The 15,235-nt window shown below is 50.1% G+C and overlaps 1 protein-coding gene across 1 annotated transcript; it reads right to left on the reverse strand.

The window, feature by feature from the left end:
• Positions 1-7,806: 7,806 nt before the first annotated feature.
• LOC307222903 (uncharacterized protein) lies at positions 7,807-15,204 on the reverse strand. The gene is made up of 7 exons (XM_079988501.1): positions 14,689-15,204; positions 12,503-12,617; positions 11,235-11,291; positions 10,442-10,541; positions 9,631-9,812; positions 8,415-8,529; positions 7,807-8,187 (listed from the first exon to the last, which is right to left on the reverse strand). Exons 1-7 carry the CDS (start codon positions 14,709-14,711, stop codon positions 8,171-8,173), a joined length of 609 nt encoding a protein of 202 aa, XP_079844627.1. The 5' UTR covers positions 14,712-15,204; the 3' UTR covers positions 7,807-8,170.
• Positions 15,205-15,235: the final 31 nt, after the last annotated feature.

Consider the following 15,235-nt stretch of genomic DNA (forward strand, 5'->3'; position numbering starts at 1 on the left):
TTCATAAACAAACATAATTTAAATCCAAGAGGGAAACTGTGTGAGGTGTGCCCTAAGAGCAGAGGGTTGTTTTCAGCTGAGGAGAGGAGAGTTAATTCCCCTCCCCAGCTGGACCCCCAAGTGCCCCCTCACAAGTCTGAAAAAAGAATAGAAATAGGAAACTGCTTCCAAGCCTAATTTCAGTGCTGGGGGTGGGACTCTTTTTCCAGGCAAGGCCTCTTGAGGGACTGTGCGCCATGGTGCCATGTTGGTGACCCACGGCCTAGACGACGAAACGCTTCGCCTGTCAACGTCTCGTGAGGAGAGGTTGGCAAAAACTTGCAAGGGACAGCCACAGCACTGGTGGTCAGGCATGTGCTTCGTCTGCAGCTTGTCCCAGGTTCCAATCTCTGGCGCTTCCCATTACAGGAGCGGGTGGCAGAGAAGAGCCAACTTTGCCTGAGATGGCAGGAAACTCCTCCCAGTCAAAAGTGGGTACTGCTGGAGCTAAATGGAGCAACAGTCTGGCCCTGGTATGAAACAGCTCTCCCGGCGTTCTTTTGCTGCTGCTTCTGCTGCTACTAGTGGTAAAAACATAATTAAAAAATCACACTGTGGTTTTGGGGGCAGGAAGTAAGCTGCTCTCTGTCTTGAGGTGGGAGTTTCCTTGTTTGTGTCTCCGCTTCGTGCTCTGTACGCCGAGCTGAGCTTTGAACGTTGGACTTTCCTCATCATGGGATGTACCCAGTTTTGTTCAGTCTCGGGGGGGGGGGCACTGGGCTTTCCTGTGACTTCAGAGGAACTTCAGCTAAACTAAAACTAGCACACCTCCACCCAAGGCCTGTCAGAGGTTCAGCCAGAGGCTTTCAGGACTCCCGCCTGCCTGTCTGATGCATTTGAGCGAAAGACTCTGCATTTAATTCCTTCACCACCATCTCAAGCCCAACCACTGGCCCATCTACGCTCACAGTAGGAGGTGACATAAGTTTATAAAATTATGCATGATATGAAGAAAGTATACAAAGACATTCCCCCCCTCCCTTCTTATAACTCAGACATCCACCGAAGCTGAATGCTGGCAGATTAAGGACAGGTAAAAGAAAATCTTCTTGCAGCTCACTGATCTAGCAGGCTCCTCTTATGCTCTTAGGACCACAACTGATGGGAGTTGTGGTTCAAAACACCTGGAGGCTGCCAGGCTAGGGGAGCCTGCTCTGCAGGGAGTACTTTCCTAGCCCTGAAACCTGCGATCCCAGAGGTTGGAAACTTTTGCAGGCCAAGCAGGTGTTCTGCAATGCAAGACTAGCTAACATGCCATGTAGGGACAGGATGGGGTAGGGGAAAGATTCCTGCTACTCTTTACGGATGTAGAACATGGCAAAGTAAGGCCCGGGGGCTGGATCTGGCCCAATCGCCTTCTAAATCCGGCCTGCGGACGGTCTGGGAATCAGCGTGTTTTTACATGAGTAGAATGTGTCCTTTTATTTAAAATGCATCTCTGAGTTATTTGTGGGGCACAGGAATTCGTTCATTTTCCCAAAAAAAACATAGTCCGGCCGCCCACAAGGTCTGAGGGACAGTGGACCGGCCCCCTGCTGAAAAAGTTTACTGACACCTGATGTAGAATCTCCCTGCTCCCCTCCCCTGAGTCTAGGCTGGCTGGCTGGGTGCAGAGGCAATGAGCAAGGCTTTTTCCATCAGCAGATCCTGCCTGAGACTACAAGGGGTGGGGAAGGCTGCCTCCCTCTCCTCCTGGCTTCCCCCCACCCCACCCTCAGGCCTGTCTGGTGGCTCCCACCCTCCCAGAGGCCTCTCGGGCCTTCTCCTTTGGCGGTGCTGAGCTTTCCCTTGAACCCAGCCAGTTGCACTGTGAGGGGTTTTCCCAGCCCCAGAAATCACCTGACTTCCAAGCAACTTCCTGGAGCCTCTGTGCTGTTGCTCTTGCTGCGTGGGTGAGCAGCAGGGCAGGGCTTGTTGGGACTGGTTTCAGATTGTGTCCGTGGAGACGTGAGGCAGGGAGCTCAGCCCATCACTCAGCCTCTTGGCTTGGAGAAGCTCAGCGGGAAGGCAGAAGAAAAGGGCTTGCAAATACCTGCAATTTGGGCCTTTCTCGGTCTACCCATTGTGGGGGAAACCCCACACCTATTTCAGCCGGAGTTTATATAACCGCTCTGAAATGCATTTGTTTAATTTATTGGTTGCACTTTTGTACCACCCCTTTCCTCCAAGGAGCTCAAGGTGGTGTACATGGTTCCCCCCCCCTCATATAATGCGCACAACAACCCTGCAAGGTAGGTTAGACTAAGAGGCAGCGGCAGGCGCCAGGTCACCCAGAGAGCTTCATGGCTGAGGGTGGGGGAGGGATGTGAACCCTGGTTTCCCCGGTTCTAGTCCAACACACTAACCACTCTAGGAGCCAGTGTGGTGTGATAGGGTGTCAGTCTATGACCTGGGAGACCAGAGTTTGAATCTCCACTCGGCTATGAAGCTCACTGGGTGGGGCCAGTCCTCATCTCTTAGCCTAATCTACTCACAAGGTTGTTGTGAGGATGAAATGGTGAGGAGAACCAGGTACACCACCTTGAAATCCTTTGGAGATGAAGGTGGTATATAAATAATACTTTCTTTCTTTCTTTCTTTCTTTTTTTCTTTCTTTCTTTCTTTCTTTCTTTACATACATACATGCCACACTCAGTCAATCAGCTCCACAGGTCCAGCTGTATGGACAGCCATTGATCTGCTCCCTGGAGCTTTAAGGAGGGCAGCAGCCAAGTAGACATGAGTGACTCTGATGGCTTCCAGGCTCCCTAAGAAGCTGCCTTATACGAAGTCAGACCATTGGTCAATCTAGCTCAGTATTGTCTACACTAACTGGCAGCTGCTTTGCAGGACTTCAGGGGGGAGACATTCCCAGCCCTCCCTAGGGATTGAACCTGGGACCTTCTGCACGCAAGACAGATGCTCTACCCTTCACTGTGTGAGGGTTGTCACATTGAAGGCAACAGAGGAGGAATTGCAGCATTTAAAAATTCTGCTCTCACACCTGTCCATGGGGCGATAGCTCCTTCCATCTGCAGCCTTATCTTCTGCTCACCTCTCTCTGCCTTTCCAGATACAGCTCCCTGTAGAGACCAGGAAGACAGAGCAGCCTCACCCAGTCTGAGCCAAGGTGGAAGGGGAATCCCCTCCTTCCCTACCTCCCCACTCCCCCCACCCCACCGTGATTATAGATCAACAAGGAAAGAGTTTCCTCTGGCCGTGGGGACAGAGACTGGGCACTGCTGAGCTCCAAGCCCAACAGGAAACATAATCATAAATAGGCAAAGGTTGTCCGGCTTAGTTGGGTTCCTATGATATAGGGCTAGTGTGCTTTGTACTCCTTACCTTGGTTGACCTCTAAACAACTCAGAGTGCCGTTGTTCCCATTTTGCAGATGGGGAAATAGTTATTGGTGAAGACAGATTGTAGTGAGAACAGGATGCTGGGCTACATGTGCCTCTGGCCTGATGCAGCACCCAGGCTCTTCTTATGCAATAAGTTGAGATTTGAATGGATGTTCCCATCCCATCATTTGATTCTCTGGACTACAGTGATATGCGGGGGGCGGGGGGGTCCCCTCTCCTTCTGCTGCATAGAAGGACCCCAAGGAAGCAGGCGGGTTTTTCCAGAGGAGAGCAGCAGGACAAAGAAAGCACAGGGCAAGCTGAAAACTGCTCGGAGTCCCGTTCTTTCTAGGCACAGGGCAAGCAGAAGTCTGGACAAGCCCAAAGTCTTTCTTCACGTAGCGCATAGTTAAACTATTGGAACTCACTTCTACAGGGGACAGTGATGGCCACCAACTTGGATGGCTCTAAAAGAGGGTTGGACAAAATCATAAGGTTATTGATGGCTACGAGCCAGGATGGCTATGCTTTGCCTCCACAGTGTGGAAGCAACCATGCTTCTGAACGCCAGTACAGGATGCTGGACTAGACTGGCCACTGGCCTGAACCTGAAGGCACTTCTTACATTCCTATGTTCCTCCCTCCCTTGTGCTGCTCGTTGCCCCAGGCTGGCATGCTCACCTCCCTTCTGACATGGCATCCAGCTCATCCCCATTCCCAGCAGCCTTTCCACAGAACGAGATGCTTCCTACCCTCTCCTGCATGACTCATCCTGTGCCTGGGGAAGGCAGCTGCCATCGGGCTGCACCTTGCCTATCCTTTCCTCTGGAAGAGACCTGGGCGGGGAAATGCCCGTCAGAAGATCAGAAGCAAAGAGGAAACCTCTCCTCTGATGGGGTGTGGGAGCCAGTGGCTGAGCCCTGGGCAAGCTGGAATAATAAATCGTCATCCAGGGGACCATGTGTCTGAGCATGTTTCTTTCTCATCCCACCTATCACAGTGTCATGGTTAGAGTGCTGGCCTAGGGACCTGACAGACCAAATCCCTACTCAGTCATGAAGCTCACTGGGTAACCTTGTAAAGGTAAAGGGACCCCTGACCATTAGGTCCAGTCGTGACTGACTCTGGGGTTGCGTGCTCATCTCGCTCTATGGGCCGAGGTAGCCGGTGTTTGTCCGCAGACAGCTTCCGGGTCATGTGGCCAGCATGACTAAGCCGCTTCTGGTGAACCAGGGCAGCACACGGAAACACCATTTACCTTCCCGCCGGAGTGGTACCTATTTATCTACTTGCACTTTGACGTGCTTTCGAACTGCTAGGTTGGCAGGAGCTGGGATAGAGCAACGGGTGCTCACCCCGTCGCAGGGATTCGAACCGCCGACCTTCTGATCGGCAAGTCCTAGGCTCTGTGGTTTAACCCACAACGCCACCCGTGTCCCTAGGGTAACCTTGAGCGGTGACCAATCTCTTAGCCTTACCAACCTCAGGGTTGTAGTGAGGATGAAGAGTGAGAGACCATGCATGTCAGCTTGAGCTTCCAATCTGTGACAGCTATGACAGCAGGCAGTACCTTTAAAGTGGGGTTTTAAATTTACTTGAGAGAGTTTTTATCATGGCCTTAACCTGATTTCCTTTCCTGCTTTTTTACAAGTCCTTTGAATTTAGGTGCATGATCCACTACATTACTGGCTTGCTTTAATGCAAGAGTTAAGCACACATGCTTCTCTCCTTCTCACTGAAATGGGCAGGGCTAAGTTGCCCTTAGCTTGGCTAGGTGGCATCCCAAATTTGCAAGAGAGAGGTGTCCCTACCCCTGTGTACAAACAACAGCTCTGAGGGGAAATAATACTACAATTATAAGCAGATGGTGGAAGTTATTTCACAGCTGCTGCCTGTGATCTTTGAGAATTATCGGAAGGGGAGTGTTGTCCCTACCTTCAAAAGAGGAGGAAAGGTGGATCCAGGAAATGACAGACTAGTCAGGGCTGAACTCTGCAGCAGCACTACTAAGGGGTTGGTCTGTGAGTAGCAAGAAAAGAATGCATTGATTACTAGGAGCCAGGATGAGTTTACCAAGAATAAGTTGTGCCAGGGAAACTTTATCTCCTTTGTTGATTGAGTTACTAGGTCATTGGTGGGCAAGGCATGCAGACACTACATCTTGGTTTCAACCAAGCCATCCACAAGGGCTCCCACAATCTCCTTGTTGACAACATGGTAAAAACATGGGCTGGATAATAACACTGTTAGGTGGATCCACGGGTGGTTGAGCAACCATAGCCACCGAGAGCTCGCTGTGAATGGCTCTGCATCAGCCTGGAGGGAAATTTCAAGAGGACTGCAACAGGATTCATAGAATCATAGAACTGTAGAGTTGGAAGGGCCCCCCAAGGTTCATCTAGTCCAGCCCCCTGCAATGCAGGAATCACAGCTCTAGAATCCCTGACAGATGGCCACCCAACCTCTCTTTAAAAACCTGCAATGAAGGAGAGGCCACCATCTTCTGTCAAACAGGTCTTAGCACCAGAAAGTTCTTCGTAAGGTTCAGTCAGAATCTCCTTTGCTGTCATTTAAATCCATTGGTTCACATCCTTCCCTCTGGAGCAGCAGAAAACAATCTTGCTCCAACTTCCCTGTGACAGCCCTTCAGGTATTTGAAGTTGGGTATCATATCACCTTTCAGTTTTCTCCAGGCTAAACATCCCCAACTCCCTCAACCATTCCTTATAAGGCTTTGTTTCCAGACCCTTTATCACTTTGGTCTCCCTCTTCTGCACACATTCCAGTTTGCTGAAGAGTTTGGATTTGATATCCCGTCTTTCACTCCCTTTAAGGAGTCTCAAAGCGGCTAACATTCTCCTTTCCCTTCTTCCCCACAACAAACACTCTGTGAGGTGAGTGGGGCTGAGAGACTTCAGAGAAGTGGGATTGGCCCAAGGTCACCCAGCAGCTGCATGTGGAGGAGCGGAGACGCGAACCCAGTTCCCCAGATTATGAGACTACCGCTCTTAACCACTACACCACGCTGGCTATCACCACGTCAGAGACTATCTTGACCATGAGACTGACTGACTCCAGCTACAAAAGCTGAGGCTGCTGAACAGACTATTGCAATGCAGTATTATTTAGGGGGGTGTTGCAGGAGGCTGTACCTGTTACTGGTATTATTTTTGTGTGGAAATTGTTCAATTATTTCTATGTGAAAAAATTTCAAATTTGGAACTTTTTGATTTGGGGGGGTTATGTTTGTAATTATTTGATATGTTTGTAATTTCCACCTTGAGCATGTTTTGAACTATGGAAAGGTGGCATACAAATAAAATAATGTATCTACGTATGTATTTTGTCAATATGGTTGGAAAGTACAAAGCATTCTGCTGCTCATCAATTTTCTAAATGACTTGTCTGAGCGTGTAGAGAGGGTGCCTATCTAATCTGCAGGTTGAATGAAGCTGGGAGGAACAGCTTAAGCCACAGAAAGAAGAATCAAGTTTCAGAATGATATTGACAGGCTGGAATGCTGGACTGAAACCTACAAGATGAGATTCAGAAGAGATAAGCGTAAAGTCCTGCATTTAGGTACCAGGAATCAGGGACGCAAGTATTTTCTTCCTCTCTCACAACATCTCTCTTGATCTCCCACATCAAGTATGGAGATTAGGCTAGATCACGGCCTATAACCTCCACACCACACACCACCAGCTCTGACTCAATCCCTGTCACCCCATCCTTCCTCCAGAAGCTGGTCTCCATGCCCTTTAAATCTGAAAGCAGGGAGACCTTTTAGAATTAGCCAGCTAGCCAGCAAACAGAGAAGGCTATGGGTGCCACCTAGTGGCAGCACCCTCCATAGCACCAAAAGCACCACAGACCATGGTCAGAATGCAGGCAGAGAGAGGTGCCAACCCACCAGTCAAGGACACACACAAATGTTGTCTATCCCCCTGCCCCATTCCTGTTTGCATCCATCTGTTTACCTGTTGGAGACCCTTGGAGCTTTATCTGATCAAAGCCCCCATAGCCTGGAGTTTCTTTTGAATCTCAGGCAAGAAAATTCTCATGGAGGACAGAACTCCTAATGGGCCTAGTTACAGACCCTCCAAGTGTTCCTCTTTTCCAGGAACGTCCCTTATTTAGAGAAGCCGTCCCAGTTTCTGATTTGATCCCGGAATGTCCCACTTTTCCTTAGGATGTCCCTAATTTCATTGGAGAAATGTTGGACAGGTATGGAGTTATCTGACCGCCCCCCCCCCAAGCCACCTAAAGGCAACCCAGTATAGCCCAGAGGCCCCCTTGTCACAAAGGTTCTGGCTTTGGGATTAATTAGGGTTGCCATACATCCGGAATTTCCCAGACATCGCTGGGATCTGGCCATTGGAAGCAGTGTCCAGTGTCTCTGGACTGTCTGAACCACAATGCACAGGATGGCTGCCTTTCTCCACCCCTCTGCTTGCCACCTTCTGGGACACTGTTGCTTCCACATTTGAGGAATGCCAGAAAGGAAGCTCACAGCCTGCGGCGTCTACACTCTGGAACTCCCTGCCTATTGACATCAGGCAGAGGCCTTCATTGCACTCTTTTCCGGCACCTGCTTAAAAGCTCAACAACTTTTGTGTCCAGATTTTCACTTTTTGAAATATAGCAACCCCTAGATTATTTAATCCTGTTTATTTTATCAGTGAGCCTGTGCAATCCAGGAGGCTAGGGACAGAGATGTGGGTTCCAGTTCTCCTTCCACAAGGGGCTCTTTGTGCAATTTGAGCATGCCTCTCTTGTTTTCAGCCGGCTTCTGTTCGTAGTCTGTAAGACTAGGGAGAGGGAAGCTCTGAAAGGAAGCAGAAAAATATACAGGTGGTGAAACATATTGCAGGCTGAAACTCACATCAGCAAAGCCCATTTGGGAGAAACCAGCTTCTTGCCTACTTCCACCACCCCTCCTGCATCTCGCCACCCTGCAAGTTCTCCTCCTCTGCCACCTTGACCTGCCAAACCACCATATAGCTTCCCCTTCCATCACCAGCTTGAGATCCCCTGTCCTTTGGGCTCACTTGCCTGCTGCAGCCTGTGTCCTCTGGCCACCAGCCTCTGTGTAGCATCCCAGGGCCTCTTGGGCATCGCTCTTTCCTTCCATGTCCTGCAGCCACAGAGTCTGGTCCTGCCTTTGGAACTGCACCAAACAGAGGGCTTGATTCATTCATTTATTATTTTACTTCTTGCATTTATATATCACTTTTTTCCTTCAATGAGCTCAAGGTGGCCTATGCGGTTCTTCGCCCACCCCCTCCATTTTATCCTCACAACCACCCTGTGGGGTAGGTGGAGGCTGAGAGGCAGTGACTGACCCACAAGGTCACCCAGTGAGCTTCATGGCTAAGTGGTGATTCGAACCCAGGTGTTGGCCCTACACTCTTAACGCTACACCACATCGGCTTGGCTGACATTGATACTCTGCTGTGGAGCCCGTTCTGCTCAGGAGTGGCCTGCGTCTCCCACAGCAAAGCCATGAAGGGAGGTGGAGGAGAGATCAGCCAGCTGGGGAGGGGCTGGGCTGGCTGCTGCCAGTTGAGCGAGTGTCACTTCTGTTGCCATGGATGGACACCCAGCAGGGGCAGGGTAGACTGAGAGGTGGGAGACTGGACTCAGGGTTGTTGCAGAGGGAGAAGGGTGGGATATAAATTTCAACAAGAGATGATCTGTAGGGTGGGGGGACCAGTCTGAAGTTCTGCTGCCAAAGCCCATTAGCACAGCTTGAACGCAGCTCCATTCTCTCCCTTTGGTGGGGCTTCCCCAGAGGACCTTCCCGTTGGCATTCTCCAGCCTGTCCTCAGTTTGGGATGGCCTTAGCCCTTGGGATTTGCAAAATAATAATTGCAAAAATAAACCCTTGCCTTGGGGCACAGGTATGTGGAGGCCCTTCCATTAGGAGTAGCCCTCCAGATATAGAATCATAGAACTCTAGAGTTGGAAGGAACCTCAGGGGCCATCTAGTCCAACCCACTGCACTCCAGGAATCACAACTAAGGAATCCCTGTCCATCCACCCACAATGAAGGAGAGTCCATCACCTTCCTAGGTAGCCCATTCCACTGAGACTCCAATTCCCATTAGACCGAGAACAGCCAGGGAGAATAGCAAGAGCTGCAGGTCCTGACAGCTTTGGGAGCGGGGTACAGATTTGCCCCCCACCCCTGCCCTACCATCTTTCCAGCTGAAGAGGAGCCTTAAGGAAGTGACTCCTGGGAAACGGGGGGGTTCCGCTCCAGGCCCACCTGCACAAGCAGTTCTTGCTGCTCCCTGAGCAGCTCCAGGTAGCGGCTGCTCCACAGGAGCTTCTCAGCTCGCAGCTCCTGGCTAATGTGCTGCACCTCAGCCTCCAGACCCACCAGCTGCCCCAGCATGGTGCTGCTGGACTCCTGGAGCATCTGCACCATCTTCCCCAGTTTCTCAGCACCTGGAAACACCAAGATCATAGAATCGTAGAGAAGGAAGGGTTCAAAGGGTCATCTCTAGTTCAACCCCCTGTGATGCAGGATGTTAGATACCTTGCCCCAACTGCCTCTGCCTGTAAACTTCAGGCAACCCTCAGACAAGAAACCCAGAGGTTGGTGGCAATGGAGCCTTTGCAGAAGGTCCCAACCTCAGTCCCTGGCATCTTCTGTTAACACAATCCCAAATTGTAGGGAGAAAGACCCTTCTCTCGGCCTGAGAACCTGGAGAACCATTTGCTCCTAAGGTGGACAAAGCTGGTTTCCATGGACTAGTGGGGTGGAATGGAAGGAGATGCCATTGGATCTGGCCACACAGGGCCCCATCTAGCCCATCACCCTGTCTTCACAGTAGCCAACCAGATGTCCCCAAAGGGAAGCCCACAAGCAAGATGTAAGAGCAATGGCCATCTCTCACTCTTGCTCACCACCATTCCATGATTCTGTCTGTGGAAGTTCCATCTATGAACCATTAAAAAAAACAACTAAGAAGAGGCCTGCAGCAGCTGGATCAGGAGGCCCATCTAGTTCAACCCCTTCATCTCACTCCCCCCCCCAAAAAAAAATAAACCATGCCCATCATAAGTCTACAAACCTGCCTCTTGGGGCTCAGGGGTTGTTGGTGAGGAGAGGAGCCCATCTCCTTGGTGGGCTTCACTGATGTCCTCCAGCCATGAAGTCATTGACGAACAAGCCTAAGACAGCAGCAGAGGGTGAGAACATCAAACTCAAGGTTTTATTGTGGATTGGGGGGGTCAGTCTAGTCCCTTCCAATTCTTGGGGTCCTGTACCCAGTGAGGGTTAGTTAGTTTGCTAAACTAGTCAGACAAGTTTCTTTGTAAAACAATGACCTTAGCTGGCCACTTAAGTGTTTTCATCAGCATCCCCCAAAAATGAGCTAGGTAGCAAAAGCTACAGCTGAGTGATGGTTCCCACTGGGTTAATGGGCGGGGCTCACATCCACCACCATTCCTAGCTGCTGGGTAGGAGAACAGCAGCCAGAGTGAGCTGGAAGCTGGAGACACAGAGACATGCTTCCTCTATGCTGGATCCAAAGCTGTGACAAATGGAGAAGCAAGATCTGTTGGGGTGTTGACGTTGTGAGCCCCTCCATCTTCATCCTCAGGTTGTATATATGTGTAAATAAAACTATGTACTCTAAAGACACCACAGTCTTCTCTAACCTTCATTCCAAGAAAACCAAACCCTGGGTAAGTTCCTGGAACCCCAGGATGCTCTCACGATTTGGAGACTGGGGTTGCGTATAACAGTATTTTAGACCCCCAGCCTTTATAACACTCTGACACCCCGAAGGCTGAGGTGTCTATTTAGCTTGGATAGAGGTGGCATTGGGGTGGGGGGTTACTTGCAAGATTCAGGGCTGTTACCTCCTGCACAAGGTCAAAGGCGGCTTCCCAGCAGAGCTTGTAACAGAACAAGATAACCTGTGGAGGTGAAAAGAGAGCAGTTAGAAGGGCAAGGAAATCCCACCCACCCCCTTTCTCACCTGAGGGTGCATTACCTGACCTACCAAACTGCCTCACATTTACAGCATTATATCTGCCAAGGCTTCCCCAAAAGAATCCAGGGCATTGCAGTTTGGTGAAGTGCAAACCTCTGAACCACAATGCGCAGCATGGCTGCCTTTCTCCACCCTCTGCTTGTCACCCACATTTGAGGAATGTCAGAAAGGAAGCTCACAGCCTGCGGCGTCTACACTCTGGAACTCCCTGCCTATGGATATCAGGCAGGAACGTTCATTGCACTCTTTTCCGGCACCTGCTAAAAACATTTTTGTTTAGACAAGCCTATGCAGATGCTTAGAAAGCTGAAGCGGGTTTTAATCTATTTTATTGGTTTTATCTTTTGAATGTTTTGTGTGTGGTTTTTTTAAAGTTGTTTTTCTGATAAATTTATAGCTTTATTCTCTTTGTAAACCACTTTGAGGGTTGTTTTTTACAACCAAGCAGTAGATAGGTATTATGAAACAAATAAATAAGGAGTAGGAAGCAGAGAGTTTAAAAAACAAGACACAATTAACAAGGGAGTTTAAAACCCACACACAAACCTCACAGAACCTCCCCCAATTCACTCTAACCCGTACCCTCCAACATTTCTCCGATGAAAATAGAGACATCCTAAGGAAAAGTGGGACATGCTGGGATCAAATCAGAAATGGGGATGGCTCCTGTAAATCCAGGACTGTCCTTGGAAAATAGGGATGGTCTGCTAACCAACATGCAAACTTTTCAAAATTTAAAAGTGAAATGTATGTACATACTAACTCTTTCCCCACCAAACAATTTTAGAAGCCAGATGTTACTCTGGAAAAGCCATCACTAAATGGAATGTTGTTTCTTCTTGAAAAACGACAAACCCTGTCCATATTGCATCAAGGGGTCAGTTGCGAGCCCACAACACTGGCAGAGATGGGGGTGTAGCCGGTGCCTAAATGGTGCCATTTTATCCCTGCCTACGCCACTGCAAAAGTTCAGCAAGGTCCGTTTGTGCAAAGGCAAAACTCAGTGATCTCCTGAAAGGCTCCTCCCCTTTGGCTGACTGATCCCAGAGGGGAAAACATGAGCTATGTTTCACCCAGTCACAAGGCTACTCCCAGCCTGCTAATGAAGTCCTACACTACTCCACATATACTAACCCACACGGCTCGCCAGAGGAGAAGAAGCCCATCCAGGGCCTTTGGCACCAGCGCCAAAAGCAACTTGAAGCCAGCTCTGGGGTGGAGCAGCCTCTTGTAGGGCACCATGGCACCTCTGCAGAAGAAAGAGGAGAAACTGTGGGTCTCATAAACACCACCTTGGCAAAAAGGAAGGAAATGCCCAGGATCAGCTAATGACTACAGCACATCTTCTTTCCTGATATTTGTCATGGTTGACATTGCATCTCTCTCTCTCTCTCTCTCACACACACACACACACACACACAGAGAGAGAGAGAGAGAGAGAGAGAGAGAGAGAGAGAGAGATGCAATGAGAGACAGACAGACAGACAGACAGACAGAGGCATGTTGTGCAGAATTTGCCTCCTGTCCCCAGGATGCCTGCCTTGACCCACCCACCCACCCAGCAGAGTATCATCTTCACCTGCTCTCGCTCCACTGCTGCAAGCAAAACCAGGTGCCCAAGACAGAGACTGGGATTGTGGCTTCCCCTCTGGGATGTTGCCTTGGGAGGGATAAGCGCCTGCCTGACCCAAGAGGATCAGTGCAAGAGAGGAAGGGGGATTAGCCCTTTCATTAGGTCTTAATCTCGCCTCTCCTTGCCTCTCATTTTCAGACATTGCTGGTGCTCTGGGAACAGATTACCGGGCTCCCAAACCTCAGGTCCCAGCCACACCTGGAGGCCCACACAGCCACTTGCTTGCTGAAAGCTAAGCAGGGCTGGCCAGTGGCTGGCTAAGAGACCTCCCACGAGCCACACAGACACTGCCTGGGGCTCCAAGATAGAAGCAGTTCTTGCTGCTAATGCAGACTGAAGTTCTGCACAATTTGCAACTCTTAAGGGGCACAGAAGGGACGCGGGTGGCACTGTGGGTTAAATCACAGAGCCTAGGACTTGCCGATCAGAAGGTCAGCGGTTCGAATCCCCGCAACAGGGTGAGCTTCCGTTGCTCGGTCTCTGCTCCTGCCAACCTAGCAGTTCAAAAGCACGTCAAAGTGCAAGTAGATTAATAGGTACCGCTCCAGCGGGAAGGTAAGCAGCGTTTCCGTGCGCTGCTCTGGTTCGCCAGAAGCGGCTTAGTCATGCTGGCCACATGACCCGGAAGCTGTATGCCAGCTCCCTTGGCCAATAAAGTGAGATGAGTGCCACAACCCCAGAGTCGGCCATGACTGGACCTAATGGTCAGGGGTCCCTTTACCTTTAAGGGGCACAGAAGTACTCTCAGCAGGGCAGCAAATCTCCCTTTGGGCATCTCTGCAAAGGAAGCCTTCATGAGGGATGCTCACTGATATTACCGGTAGTTCTCTTTGGTGCAGATGCCTGACCTCAAGGAGAGCTAGCCAGGTTCATACCTCCCCACTGCAAATCCCAAACACGGTCACTCTACAAGGAGCCATGCAAGGAGGCCTGCCAGTTTTTTGGGGGGAGGGGGTGAAGTCTCCCCACCCTTGTCCCAGGAAGAAGATGCCTCCACTTCCTTGTAGAGGCAAGCAACAGCTCACCCAGGGTCAATATTTAAAAAGTTTAATACAGTAGTTCCCAAAGTAGGTGGTAGTTTTTATTGTTGTAAACAGCTTTGATATACTTTGGATAATATAGCGGTATACAAATATTTTTACAAATAAATAAGGATTGATCTTCCTCTTCCTGGCTGCAATAAAAAATGGCAGTAATAATAAATCAACTGAAAATATGCTGCCTTTACTTAACACCCAAGATATTTTGCCTATGTGGGCTGCCTTCCTCTGCACCTAATGTCAGGGCCCAGACATAGAAATTCCCAATACTTCCCTTGGGAACCCCAGGAACCCCCTTAGAAGTCTGGTGTCCCAGTGCATTTTGCCTAACTTGCTATCCTCCTTTCAATGGCTTTCTTGCCATCTTTACTGCAACATAAGTTTAAATGCTAAAGGGGTTCCAATGTGGCAAAGGGAGGTGACTTGTGATTTATCTTGGTGTTGGTGGGAGGTTTGGTTGTAGGGTCTGACTTTTAACATCTAGGTTGAAGGCACTCTTGGCTGGTTACTTCCTAGCTGGATTCCTCTGTCTGAGGTGCCTTTGTTTAAATGCTGATTTGGCAGGGGGAGGAGTGGCGAGAAAAGGGGATGAGCCAGAGGGGAGGCAAACAGCAGACCATGAAGGTGGTTGCACACATTTCCCACACCTGCCCAGGTGATGCTCCTGCATCTTCGGTCACAGAGATTTCTCCACCATTCCCATAATTTTGAATCCTTGAAATTCAGGGAGGTGTGACAACAGAGTGCAAAACTGGAACAGCCCAAATGATGAAAGCAGAACTGGGTGATTTTCAGGTGCTTGTTTTGGAAATCCATGTCTCTGGTTCCTTTGCTCCCTGCTAACAAGAAGGTGCCCAATCCTACGACCACCTGGCGTCCCCACGTCTCAGAAGGCCTCTCCCAAGTGCTTCAGGCTGGATACACGAACGGCCACAATCAGGTGAGCCGACAAAACTCGCCAGCACAGACATCAGAGAACTCCCTCCCAAGCCCCCCTCCCCAGCACTTGCCCAGGTGCTCCTGCTAGGGCCTGCTTGCCTCTCCCCAGAGCTCTTGGCTGCAAAAGGGCTTCCCTGTCTTGATGCAATGGTGCCTTGCAGACCACCACCAGCAGGATCTGGCCCTGACCCAGGCTGGCTGGCCAGCTAGGTCTCCCCCACCCCCACCCCCAGAATAAGACATGCCTCCTGCTCA

Source organism: Podarcis cretensis (assembly GCF_951804945.1).
Source record: "Podarcis cretensis genome assembly, chromosome: 8".
Lineage (NCBI taxonomy): Eukaryota > Metazoa > Chordata > Lepidosauria > Squamata > Lacertidae > Podarcis > Podarcis cretensis.